The sequence below is a fragment of the Anopheles gambiae genome, chromosome X (genome assembly GCF_943734735.2).
Source record: "Anopheles gambiae chromosome X, idAnoGambNW_F1_1, whole genome shotgun sequence".
Taxonomy (NCBI): Eukaryota; Metazoa; Arthropoda; class Insecta; order Diptera; family Culicidae; genus Anopheles; species Anopheles gambiae.
In genome coordinates, this window is record NC_064600.1 from 5,046,902 (window position 1) to 5,059,230 (window position 12,329).

The window sequence follows — 12,329 nt, forward strand, 5'->3', positions numbered from 1 at the left end:
AAACAATTGGACTATCTTGAAGAGTAAATCATGAACATATAATGTAACCAAAATCAGGTACGCCAGTCGTAGAGATGTAAATTTGGTCATTCAGATAAAAAAGTCCAATTAAAATTAGATTTCATGCATCGACCGGTATTGCTGCTAGCAGTGTGTAGGAAAATTCCAATAAGAATAAATAAAAAAAATATCACATGACTTTTGCTGCGTGCCTTCGAGCCTGGCGCAACAGAGCCCCTTGAGAGGGATTAAAAACGAAAGGAGAGCGAATGTAATTTGCTAATACAGTGCTGACGCCATGGCCACTCTACCATATACATGGTGTTTTTACGTTTGGTGTCCTTTTGTAGTGCAAAGTGACACCAGTTTAAACAGCAAAAAAACAAGCTCCAATATACACTTTAAAAAATATTTAAAAAATGTTAAATTAAGCCCGTTAAATATAACCCGCCCTGAGAGAGGGACACCAGCATCAAATAACATTCAATCACAATGCTTCAATGCAAACTCTTTTCAGTGTTGGCTCAGTAAAAAATAATAAACAATTATCTTATAGGAAATTAAGCATTCGTCGTAATGACGCATTTTTATAAAATAACAACGACCTGTGTGCGGTAACGGTTTTTATTCAAATGGTAAATCCTTTTTCTGTACAGTTACTGGTAGAAAAAATCTGAAAAAAATATATTAGACGTGTAATATACTGTTGCAAACACACCAAGAGTAATTTTGCTGTGAAAGTGTTGTAAAGTACTATTTTTTATATTTTTATAAAGATTATAAGCCTCCAAAGCCGGTAGCCTGGAATATTTTTTTAATTTTTTTTTCGGATTGTTTCGAGCTAACATTATTTAAATGTGCAAAAATTAAATACAAAAAAAAACAATTGCTGCATCGTGTTGATCGTTGCACCATCCCTCGCAGCAAACACAGTGGACAAGAAAGGGGTAAGGAAAAGAGAGGACGAGAGGCTTTATTTTCCTGCCCAGCTGTCGCATCAGCTGAATTTGACGTTTCACGTTCAACGCAGGACGCATCAGGGCCCGACAAAAATCAAAACAAACTTGTTTGTCACGGAGCGGCCGCTGTCTTTGCACAACAACGAAGCACGTCCTACGCCCGGAAAACCAAAATCAGAGAAGGGCTCAGAGAAGCCCCAGTGGCAGTGGTTGTTGTTGTGTGGTGAGGTTTTTTTTTGTCTGTGACGTGTGTGTGTGTGTGTGTGGTTGTGTGCAGTCAACCGGAACCCGATTTTTTCGCCGTCGTCTGGAGGCTGAGGCGTAATTACAACGCGAAAAGAGAGAGAGAGAGAGCACGATGGAAAAGCAGCACCCGGAGCACCGCGCGGAGGAGGGCAGGAAGGCCTCCCCGGTGCCCGTTATCAAGCAGGACCAGCATCTAATCGGTGAGTAAGTGCGCCAAGAATGTGTGGCAGCCCGGATTAGGCCGCGCGCCAGTGTGTGTGTGTGTGTGTGTGTGTGTGTGTGTGTGTGTGTTTTTCCTTCTTTCTTTTGTTTTTGTGGCGGCTCTTTCTGGCTTTCGAGGGAGAAGGGGGGAGACCACTCTTATCAGGGGGCGAAAATTTGTTCCCCTGCCCAGAACGACACAGGGAGAAAAATACGGTGCTACACAAAAATAATTAACTAACGAACAACAAAACAAAAAAAAACAAAGGGGCGAGTATTCTTCGAAAAAAAGGCAGCGTGGCCAGAGGGGTTGAGGTTGCATGCCAATCGGTTGCTTACTCCCCATTCGTCCAGACGCTCGACATTCGTCCGGGTGGCTACGGACGCTTTGTGAAACGCTTTCCCTTCGCCCCCTCTGTGCGTGTGTGTGTGTGTGTGTGTGTGTTAGTTTGTGTGCTAAATTAATAGAATCATTCAATAACAATCAACAACAACAATGCATATATCGGTAGCGGTCGTCACCAGCCTGCTGGACAGCCTGAACGACAAGGAGGAGCTGCTGCGCACCACGACCGAGGCGTCCCTGATCCGCATCGCCAAGCGGCGGCACGATGAAATCGTAGAAGTGTTCTGCGACTACCGGAAGAAGCACCCCAAGCTGGGCGACACACACACGCTCATCATACTGAGGTAAGTGTTCTGCGAGCAAGGTGTAAATCGGGAACAACCCCCACCCTGGTATCGAAGCAGACTAGTGTTGGGTAAATCTGATTCTGATTCATGAATCGGAAAGAATCTTTGGAATGATTCAATCAATCTGAATCTCGATCTCGAAGGATTGAATCCTTCGAATCTTGAATCTCAAAAGGTTCTGGAATCTCAACAGATTCTTTATATCTCGAAATCTTAATGAATCTCAAGGGATTGTTAAGTCTCTAAACATTCATAGAGTTTGAGATTTTTATTATTCTTCTTCTTGGCGTAACAGCCTACGTGGTCATGCCAGCCTATAGAGACTTTCGAAACTTCTTGGCAGTAACACGCAGCCGGATAGTTTGTTTTGCTACGGGGAGACGGTCCATGCGAGGCTTGAACCCACGACAGGCATGTTGTTAGGCGGGATCACGTAAATTCAGTATTTTGATTCATGAATCGCTGGAGATATATGAATTTTAATGGATTTATGAATCTTATAGATTAAAGAATCTTTGAAGATTCGTGAAACGTTCGAGATTTATGAATCCTTGGAGATTCATGAATATTTAGAGATTCAAGAATTTTTGAAGATTCGTGAAATTTTCGAGATTCGTGAATCCTTGAAGATTCATGGATATTTTGAGATTCATAAATCTGTGAAAATTCATGAATCTTTAAAGATACATTAATCTTTGAAGATTTGGGAATCTTTGAAAATTTGAGAATCTTTGAAGAATTGTGAATCTTTGAAGATTTGTGAAACTTTAGAGATTCATTAATCTTGCAAGATTCGACTGGAGATTCGGAGCACTAATCGCTGAAGATTCATATGAATGAATCTCAAAGAAAGATTCATGAAACCCAACACTTAGGCAGCTAGGCAGACGGGCACGCTGAGATCGATTTTGGTGAAGAGAGCTCGGGAATGGTCAGCCCTCAATCTCTGTGACTTGTCCAAAAATTCCAACCGCGGCTAAAAAAAAAAACGGTTCTGCGATAAGCTTTAATCAGTGCGTCGTATACGCATTGAATGACCTCGATCCTTTCTTTTTTTTTGCTGCTCCCTTTGCCATGCTGCTTCGATTTAGGCGCGACGATCGACACGAACGGAAATACTCATACGCTATTTCTTTTCCACTGTCCTCTCTTTCTCTCTCTCTCTCTCCTTCGCAGAGTAATCTCGTACATTGCAACGAATCTGATCGACGTGATCGATCCGAACACCGCCTCCAAGTGCATCCAGTACAGCATGGCGGAAATCATGAAGCTGACCGAGCAGAACGCCTCGGTGCAGAACCCGTGCCGGGAGATACTGGTCGCGGTCGGGCGGCGCTACTGCAAAGAGATAATGGAAATCTTCGTGAAGCACCTGGAGCAGAACCAGCTCGGCAACTTTATGATCGTGCAGTCGGTGGGGGCGCTCGCGACGGCCAACACGCTCGACACGGTGCCGTACATTAAGCCGATCCTGGCGCTGATGCTGCCGACGCTGTCGGCGGTGCGGCAGGACTTTCTGCGGCAGGCGTACGCGTACGCGATCGGGCGGTTCTGCGAGGCGTTCTCCGAGTACCAGGAGTACCAGCGCCAGAACCCGAACGAGGAGACGCCGATGAAGACGGGCGTGCGGTACGAGATCCAGGACGAGGTGTCGATCGTGTACGACCACTTCCACGCCCAGTGGCTGGCGTCGCGCGAACCGAAGCTAACCGGCGAGGTGCTGAATGCGTTCGCGTACATGTACCCGCTGCTGCCGGTCGAGCGGGTGAGCGACAATCTGGCGAAAACGGTCCCGAGCGTGCTGGCCCTGTACCGGAAGAGCCTGGACCGCAGCGCCGTCACGCAGTACCTGGCGTCGATCATCAAGACGGTGCTGCAGCTCGACTCGAAGCTGCTCGCCCCGATGGCGGACACGCTCGTCGGCTGCCTGTTCGATCTGGTGTGCGTCAGCCCGGACTACGACAAGCCGCAGACGGTGAAGGGGCACTTCGAGGTGCTGCGCTGCTTCGATCTGCTAGCGCCCGAGTACGGGGAGAAGATCATCGAGATACTGCTGATCCACCTGCGCAACAACAGCGAGCGGGAGCGCATCAAGTCGCTGCTGGTGGTGACGCACCTGACCAACACGTCCGAGCCGGTCGTGCGCGACAAGCTGCCGGAGATAACCGCCATCCTGCGCGGGCTGCTCGCGACGGAGAAACCGGTCAAGGTGCGGATCGTGCTGCTGCGCACGGTGGTCGCCTTCATGCAGAAGAACTTTGTGCGCGACCGGGAGTTTGTCGCCTTCCTGATCCGGTGCAGCTGCCGGCCGGCCAAGCTGAACCTCGACCACGGCAGCGCGGAGGAGCACCAGGAGTTTCAGCGCGCCTGCCACGACACGATGCACATCCTGTCGTCGACGGTCGGCACGGTGGACCGGATGCTGCGGGCGGAGCTGCTGCAGGCGTACCTGCGCTACGAGTACACCGACATCTGCGGCACGATCGGCAAGTGTTTGGCGAACCTGTACGCGAAGGATCCGGAGCTGGGGCTGCACGGCGCCGCCGCCGCCGGCGCCGCTCCCGACCGGCACAGCGACAACCCGTTCGACGAGTCGGCCGGTGGAGGAGGTGTGGAGCTGGGCGATGAGGCACAGCCGGGGGCGCCGCCGCCGCCCCGCCCGATCGCTGTGTTTGTGCGGACGCTCGCGCTGCTCGGGAACTTTGGCGAGCAGGGGCGGATACAGCATCTGCTGGCGTTTCTGAAAAGCTACGCGGGGAGCTTGTACCGCCATCTGGTGCCGCTGTGGGGCGAGCTGCTCGGCGCGCTGCAGGCCGAGCTGGCGGGCGGCATCGACGAGCAGCGGTACTTTGCGCTGCTGTTTGCGTTCGTGCAGGAAACGATACGCGACGTGGACGAGTACACGTTCGTGGAGGGCGTCATCGCGGAGATGTTCCACCAGCTGCCCCTGTACCAGCCGGCGAGCGGCGGCGGGAGTGGAGGAAGCGCCGGCGGTGGAGGAGGAGGAGGAAGTGGTGGCGGTGGGGCGGGACAGGCGGCCGAGTTCCGGGTGCCGCCGCTCGACCAGGAGCGGCGCATGCTGGTGAAGGTGTTCGGCGTCTGCCTGTGCCACACGCGCGACGAGCATCTGATCGAGAACAAGCTCGACCTGATCGTGGCGCTGGCGAAGGGCGAGAAGGCGGACAAGCACGCGCCGACCGAGGAGTACGAGCGGCTGATGCAGGACTACGCCGAGGCGCTCGGGTACGCCTCGGTCGAGCATCTGGACCGGGTGATGGGCAAGCTGACGGCGCTCGTGATCGACGACGGGGCGGTGAAGAAGTCGAGCAGCTTCTTCGCCAACCTGAACTTCATCAAGGACAGTGCGCGCGAGCTGGAAGCGTACAAGCTGAAGGTGCTCGCGCTGCAGTCGCTGCACGTGATCGTGGGCCGGGCGCCGAAGGACGCGATCGCCCAGCACTACACGGACGCGGTCGTGCGCTACCTGATCGCGCAGTTCGACAGCAAGGAGCTGTTCGTGCGGCAGCTGGTGCTGAAGACGCTGCTCGCGCTTACCGCCGTCCTGTCGCCGTCGGACGGCGACGAGCGGCTGGCGAGCGAGCGCAACCGGGCCGATCTGCACCGCATCTGCATGACGATCACGGCGGACAGTGCGAACGAGTATCTGCCGCTGCTGCCGTCCATCATACAGCTCGCGACCGTGCTGGTGCAGCTGAGCGCCGAGGAGCAGAACCTCGACGTGAACGGGCTGCTGAACGCGATCTGCTTCTACTTCTTCACCACGGCGCAGAACCTTAAGTCACGCCTGGACACAACCGAGGACGATGCGCGCACCAGCTATCTGGCCCGCTTCCTCAACCGCTCCCTGCCCGAGGTGAATCAGTTCATACGCACCGTGCTGGTGCAGCAGAACGCGTCGCCCGCCTGCCTGGACGATGTGCACTCGATACTGGAGAAGTGGCTGAAGGACCGGAACGGCGAGGTGCGCATCTGCGCCTGCCACGTCTACAACAGCACGCTCGAGGTGTACATGCGGTCGATGAAGATCGGGTGCGAGGCCCCGTCCAAGTTCAACCAGACCGGCAGCATGCTCGGCAAGATGGTGCCGCGCTGCATCGACTCGAACGCGACCGTCCGGCAGACGGCGGTGGACGTGCTGAAGAAGATACTGGAGATTGCGTGCGTGTACGAGACGCTCACGGTCGCGGACAGCAGCGTCGAGTGGGTCGGCGAGCTCGACCGCATCCGGGACGAGATCGTGACGGACGACGCGAAGGACATCTACCGGCTGGCGGCCGAGCTGGCGCGCATCATCGCCCAGCGCCTGTCCAGCTACCAGTACGTGCAGTTCAGCAAGTGTCTGCTGTACAGCGTGAGCGATCCCGAGCCGAGCTCGGTGATCGGCGCGTCGTACGTGCTCAAGTTCTTCATGCACGTCAAGGGCTCGGAGATGTTTCACGCGATCCCGGAGCTGGTGAAGGAGTGTCTCTACGTGAGTGTTTCAGAGGGGACGTTAGAGCTAATTTCATCGGGTTTATTGTTATTTGATTTCTTGGGTATTTCCCGCAGGCTGTTAAAATCTGTGAAGTACCGCGGGCCAAAACGACGATACTGAAATCGATACTGGCGCTCACCAAACACCACCCGAAGCTGGTGTGCAACGAGATTCTCACACAGTGTTTGCCGCTGGAAGAGTAAGTATGTCGGCACCGGTCGTTTCGGTGCAACTTTGTGGTTGGCAGGCCACAGTGATCGTTTTTTTTTTTTTGTGAAGATAGGAACACGTAAAAGGGAAGTTTTTAGGAATTTAGGTAAAAGATGGGAAAATGTGCAAGAATAGAACACGAATGAAGCATACTATCGGAATGCTTTATAAAGCCAAATTCCAAACTGCTTCTAATTGTAGACATTTAACATGTTTTTATTGAAATTCTTCCTTTTTAAGTGACTGGCCATACAGTTTATTAATTGTTACTTGTTTGCCGTGATGTACTGCAATCAATTTAAAGTGTGTTGGACCTCTAATTTACTAATTTATACATTCTCTCGCATAGCGAGGGGATATTCAGAATGTTCCTCGTCAAAGGAAGTATTTGTGCAGTATTTAAATTAGGATTGGAATTAAATTTGAACCATTATTCGAACGACTTGTTAAGACGAGAGATACTAGATAGGATATAATGCTCGCTATTGCCCACTGTAGTTTTTATTTAGAATTCTATCAGGCCTGTTTTGTCATTTCACTCGATTCGAAAGGCATACGAGAAGTTTGGGACGGCAATTTGTATTTTGTTCTGTGTGCGAACATCATGGTTAGTACCAATTGAGTGAAAACAAGGTAGAATTTCCAAGCAGACGTCTCATAATTATGAGCTAATGGCCATTAAATCGATTTTCGAGGTATTTTTTTACATTCTACTTGAAGAGCTGGGGCTCGCTTCAATTACAAGACTAGGGCCCGGTACGATTTTTGTTTTGCAGTGCTGCAAAATTGCACTGTCACTGTCATGCAAAAATCTGACAGAAACAAAATCCATGTCAGCATCACATACACTCAATATTGATAATTAAAGGTGATACTCAAAACGATTGGTGTGACCAATGCATGCTTTGTGACGTGTTTTGCGATCAACGCTTGGTTAGTCACTATGTAATGTCTTTTTTTTTTTGCTGTGATCAGTTCTGCAAAAACTCACTGACATAGTCATGACAAATTCCGGCTGAAACAAAATCATGTCAGCGTCACGAGCTCTACTGTGATGATTAGAGGTGTGACTCAAACAGTTGTTGCGACCATCACATGCTTGGTCATTTTGCTGCTTGGGACCACACGCCAAGTATATTCCAAGAATGTCGTCATTATCACCGACAGAAAATGTCGTGACCAAGTGAGTGATCAAGTGTTGGGTGCTAAACAAAATGTCACCAAGCATGTGATTGGTCCACCAACTGTTTGAGTCCCTCTGATCATAACAGTTGTGTACGTGGCATTTGGCAGCACTGTCCACAGCTAGAAAAAGTCATGATTATGCTTGTGACAGCATTAAGCTTAGCTTGTGAGTCAGAGTATCGCGATTGACTCAAGTTGACTCAAGCACTTGCATGTCTTCATGTGTCGGCATGTCATGATGCACTTTCATCGAGTATCAGCAATGAGCATCAAGCTATCACGTCTATGTTCATTGTTTTCGTTGGTGAACATCTCGTGATGCTCATGACATTTTGCAGCACTGTTTTTTTTTTGCATAGATTTAAATGTAGAAAGAGAGATATAGGGTAAACAAATAGAGCCAGCGAGAAAGATAGCCAATCCCGTACACTTTAATTTACAGTGAGTTCAACAAGTATTCGTGTAACTGATATTTAAGCAGACGAAAACGATTAACAGAGCGCGTTGAACACATATTTTTTAAAGTGTTTTAGTTACCTTTGTACAATTTTCGCACTTATTTTTTAGCAAAACGTGTAAATTGATGGTCCTTCCATCATACCTCATCATTACTGCCACAGTCCCATGCCTGGTGCGGCTATTATTAGCTTGGTTCTATAGAATATACAGCTAGACGGATACTTTTTGTACTCTCTGTACTTATTTAATTATTTATTTATTTCCTTATTATACTTTATTTTACCTGAGGCTTGCTTTTACCAATTTCTTTTCATCCCAGGCACGTGATCGAGTACTGGAAGACGCTCACGATGGACGCGGACCTGAGCGGTATCATCCTGGACAACTTCATCGGTGCCGTCACCTCCACCTGCCTGTACGAGCAGCCGCAGCAGCAGCAGCAGCAGCAGCCGGATCCGACCGATGATGCGGCGCGCACCGCCACGCTGCACCCGTTCGCGATCGTGTGCGTGCTGCGCGAGATGTTCGCGTGCGCGGAGCTGAAGAGCGAGATGCAGTCCCGGTTTCCCGAGATCTTCTGCATGCTGCTCTCCACGCTCGCCTCCTACATTACGCTGCTGCCGCCGTACAGTGTGCTGGCGCAGCCGAACGCCGCCGGCAACGTGACCATCCCGAAGGGTGGCAGCCGGCGGGGCGCGAAAGCGAACGGAGCGCCGGGCGGTACGGGCAAAGAGGCAGCTGCGGCCAAGCTGAGCCCGTGCCAGATCGTGCTCGACGCGTTCCAAACCTTCCTGGACACGCTCGGCATGCAGCAGATCTCGCTCGTGCTGGCCGTCTGTCCCGATCTGGCCGCCAGCACCGATCTGAACAGCTTCATCGAGATACTGACGCCGCTCGGCGTGGCGACGGCGAGCGAGGTCGGCATCAACTCCGCGCTGATGCGCCAGCTCGTCACCACGATGAGCCGGTACGTGAGCAGCCCGTACGACACGCAGCGCATCGCGTCGACCGGCTTCTACGCGCACCTGGTGCCGCTGCAGCCGTACGGCGAGACGGCCTCGGTCATCATGCTCAGCCTCGAGTCGTCGCTGAACGATCCGAACCCGCTGGTGCGCGGGCTGAGCATCCGCGGGCTGGCGTACGTGTGCAGCCTGACCCGGCACGACATCGACAAGTACGCGACGATGTGTCTGACCTCGCTGCTGAAGGGTATTGAGGACTACAACGAGCGCTGCTTCATCAACATCCCGCTCGACAGCATGCGCGGCCTGTCCCGGGTGCTGCAGGCGATCGAGCCGGCCAAGTTCGAACCGTTCCAGGTGTCGTCCGCCATCCGCATCCGGCCGTTCTTCGAGAAAAGCTCGACCGAGCTGCGCGAGTCCGCCATCCTGCTGTTCGGCGATCTGTGCGGGCTGAAGCTGAAGCAGCTGCCGGCCGGTGAGGCGGGGCAGCATGATGGGGCGGACGTGTCCGAGTCGCTGGTGGAGCAGCTGCGCGCGAACCTCTGCTCGCTGCTGCTCCATCTGTGCGAGCAGAACAGCATGATAGCGCGGGCGTGCAAAATTACGCTCAAGAATGTGTGCGCCCTGCTCGGCACGGCCAAGATGAATGCGCTCGCCCAGAACCATCTGCTCGAGCACGGCCAGCTGCAGTGTGCCGTCTTTCTCAAGGATTTCGTCAAGCTGATCGTAAGTGCGGGGTTTGCAGTGATGTTTGCTTTCTTTCTCACGCTTGCTTTTTTTTTTTTTTTTGCAGGGCGAAGAGTTGCAGGAGTGGATTAATGATTTTATCGACGCCTGTCTGCCACTGCTGCGCAGCCAGTGGCCCGAGATACGCGGCAACGCGGCAATACTTATCGGTGAGTCGAGTGTTTAGCCGCAGCGTGCCAAAAACTAATCGGGATGGTTTTTTTTCAATCGGTTTTAGGACTGCTCCACTGTCAGAATGCGAACGTCAAGTGCCAGCACATGGAGCAGATTGGGCACAAAATATCGCTCCTGCTGAAGGACGAGTGTACCACGGTGAGGGTGAGTGCGTCGGAAGCACTCGGCTACATTTACGGTGAGATGTGAGTGGCGGGCGGGTTCGTCGCCTGCTCCTTTGTCGCTGGCCAGATAGCATTTGGCGGGTGTGCATGGGCGAGAGCAACGATGTTACTTACCGAGCGGCAGCAAACGCCCCGCCCTTGGGTGGGGCCTGAGACTGAAGGAGAAGGCTGCTGATCTTCGCTAATGCGAATGCAACATTTATTCCAATCGCGCGATCGTGAATTTATCTCATTAGGTTTGTTTGTTTGTTTGTTTATTATTATTATTATTATTATACACACATATATATTTTGGTACGTTTACTTGTTTTCGCACATCGAGTGAAGCATTATGTATGTGTGTGCTTTGTTGAACTTAGTTAGTGTTTGGGCTTGCAGAGACAGAAACAAAAACAGAACAGGTTTCCAATTATACCAGCTACCATGAAGTGCAATGCAATTGCCAGCGACCCATTGCGCGAGTAGCGCTTTGGGGCTTGCGTACAGTTTGTTTCGGTCCCCGGCTATTCATTCAGGGCTAGTACTATCCGAAAGTTCGACTAGAATCACGCTTACCCTCGCGCAAACACTGGTAGAACCGGCTGGCGAACGTGCCACCGAGCGCACCCTGGCAGCGCGGCCCACCGTTCACGTGCAGCATCGTATAGTCGACGCAGTCCACCAGCCCATCCCCGTTGCAGTCGGTGCCATACTTTTCCATGTACTGCGTCACGATGCCGGTTGCGCAGTCGTAATCGTTCGCACAGTCCTCGAACGCGCCCCAGCGGGTCGGTTCGTCCGCCGGCAGGACCAGCCGGCCCGCATCCATCCAGTAGGCGCGCGAGATGGAGAACGGACCACAGTACTGCAGAGGAGCAACGCACGAATAGAATCAGTGTTAAGCTTACCTTCACAGGCCTGCCACTTTAGCTCACCGACTGTCTGCAGGTGGTGGACGTGCTGCAACCGGTGGAAGCGTCGCAGATGCACCGGAAGCAGGTGGCGTTTAGATTGGATAGGAACGCACCGTTCACCGTAGCCAACGATAGCAGCAGCAGCAGCGACGGACCGAAAGGATGCATTGCGAGACGGATCGATAGAGAATGCGTCGCGCGAGTGTCCGGTCAGCCCACCGACGGATGTGCGGATCCGCTGGAAGATCGCGACCTTGCGATAGTGGTGGCTGCTCGAGTTGATAAGCCTGCCGGAGCTGGATGACCTCATTGCGCTGATTGCAAGGGGCAGCTGCACATTAGAGCTAGTGGTTTTGTGTTTGCTAATGTTTGCATGCGACGCTCCACTGGTATACATTGCACATTGCTTGTTGTGTACGGTTTAAAACGTGATTCATATATGCTGTGGAACAAGCGGAATTAGCTCCTAAAGGGTAGTTTAGAATCAATCTTGGGATTTGTGACGATTATTGTCTTCCGCTGCGTGTTGGAATCGTTTCCTGAAGAATGTTAGATATTCCCACTTCACTTCATCTCAGTCTATATCTGAATTTGGCACTAACGGTAACAAGAACCTGGTGCCGGTTGAACAACAGAACATATTTAGAAATTAAAGTTTCGATAGCTAATTAGCATCTAACCAGCAATACCAGCTGCTCCTGTTGCCTGCTTAAGGAACATCTGAAGACACAATCAGATAAGTTAGGTGGAGTTAGGTCCGCTTTCAGTTTATTTATTGATTTATTAATGGGTTTGGTACTACATATACTATCACACATGTACATATACTGGAATTCTTCTGGAATTCTTCTGGATCTCAGCAGTCATTGAAGCCCATAGTATGGACGATTCCTCAGCACATTGCGTCTCCAGATTTCGCTGCTGATATCGTTGTCCGAAGT

The 12,329-nt window shown here is 51.6% G+C and overlaps 2 protein-coding genes across 2 annotated transcripts; one reads left to right on the forward strand and one right to left on the reverse strand.

The window, feature by feature from the left end:
• The first annotated feature begins 1,008 nt into the window (after positions 1-1,008).
• Positions 1,009-10,983, forward strand: LOC4576046 (maestro heat-like repeat-containing protein family member 1). The gene is made up of 7 exons (XM_061657479.1): positions 1,009-1,405; positions 1,919-2,096; positions 3,276-6,591; positions 6,669-6,793; positions 8,768-10,136; positions 10,204-10,306; positions 10,375-10,983. Exons 1-7 carry the CDS (start codon positions 1,318-1,320, stop codon positions 10,518-10,520), a joined length of 5,325 nt encoding a protein of 1,774 aa, XP_061513463.1. The 5' UTR covers positions 1,009-1,317; the 3' UTR covers positions 10,521-10,983.
• Positions 10,733-11,728, reverse strand: LOC1271984 (lysozyme). Its single transcript, XM_310846.6, has 2 exons — positions 11,410-11,728; positions 10,733-11,339 (listed from the first exon to the last, which is right to left on the reverse strand). The coding sequence occupies exons 1-2, from the start codon at positions 11,554-11,556 to the stop codon at positions 11,019-11,021; spliced, it is 468 nt and encodes a 155-aa protein (XP_310846.5). The 5' UTR covers positions 11,557-11,728; the 3' UTR covers positions 10,733-11,018.
• Positions 11,729-12,329: the final 601 nt, after the last annotated feature.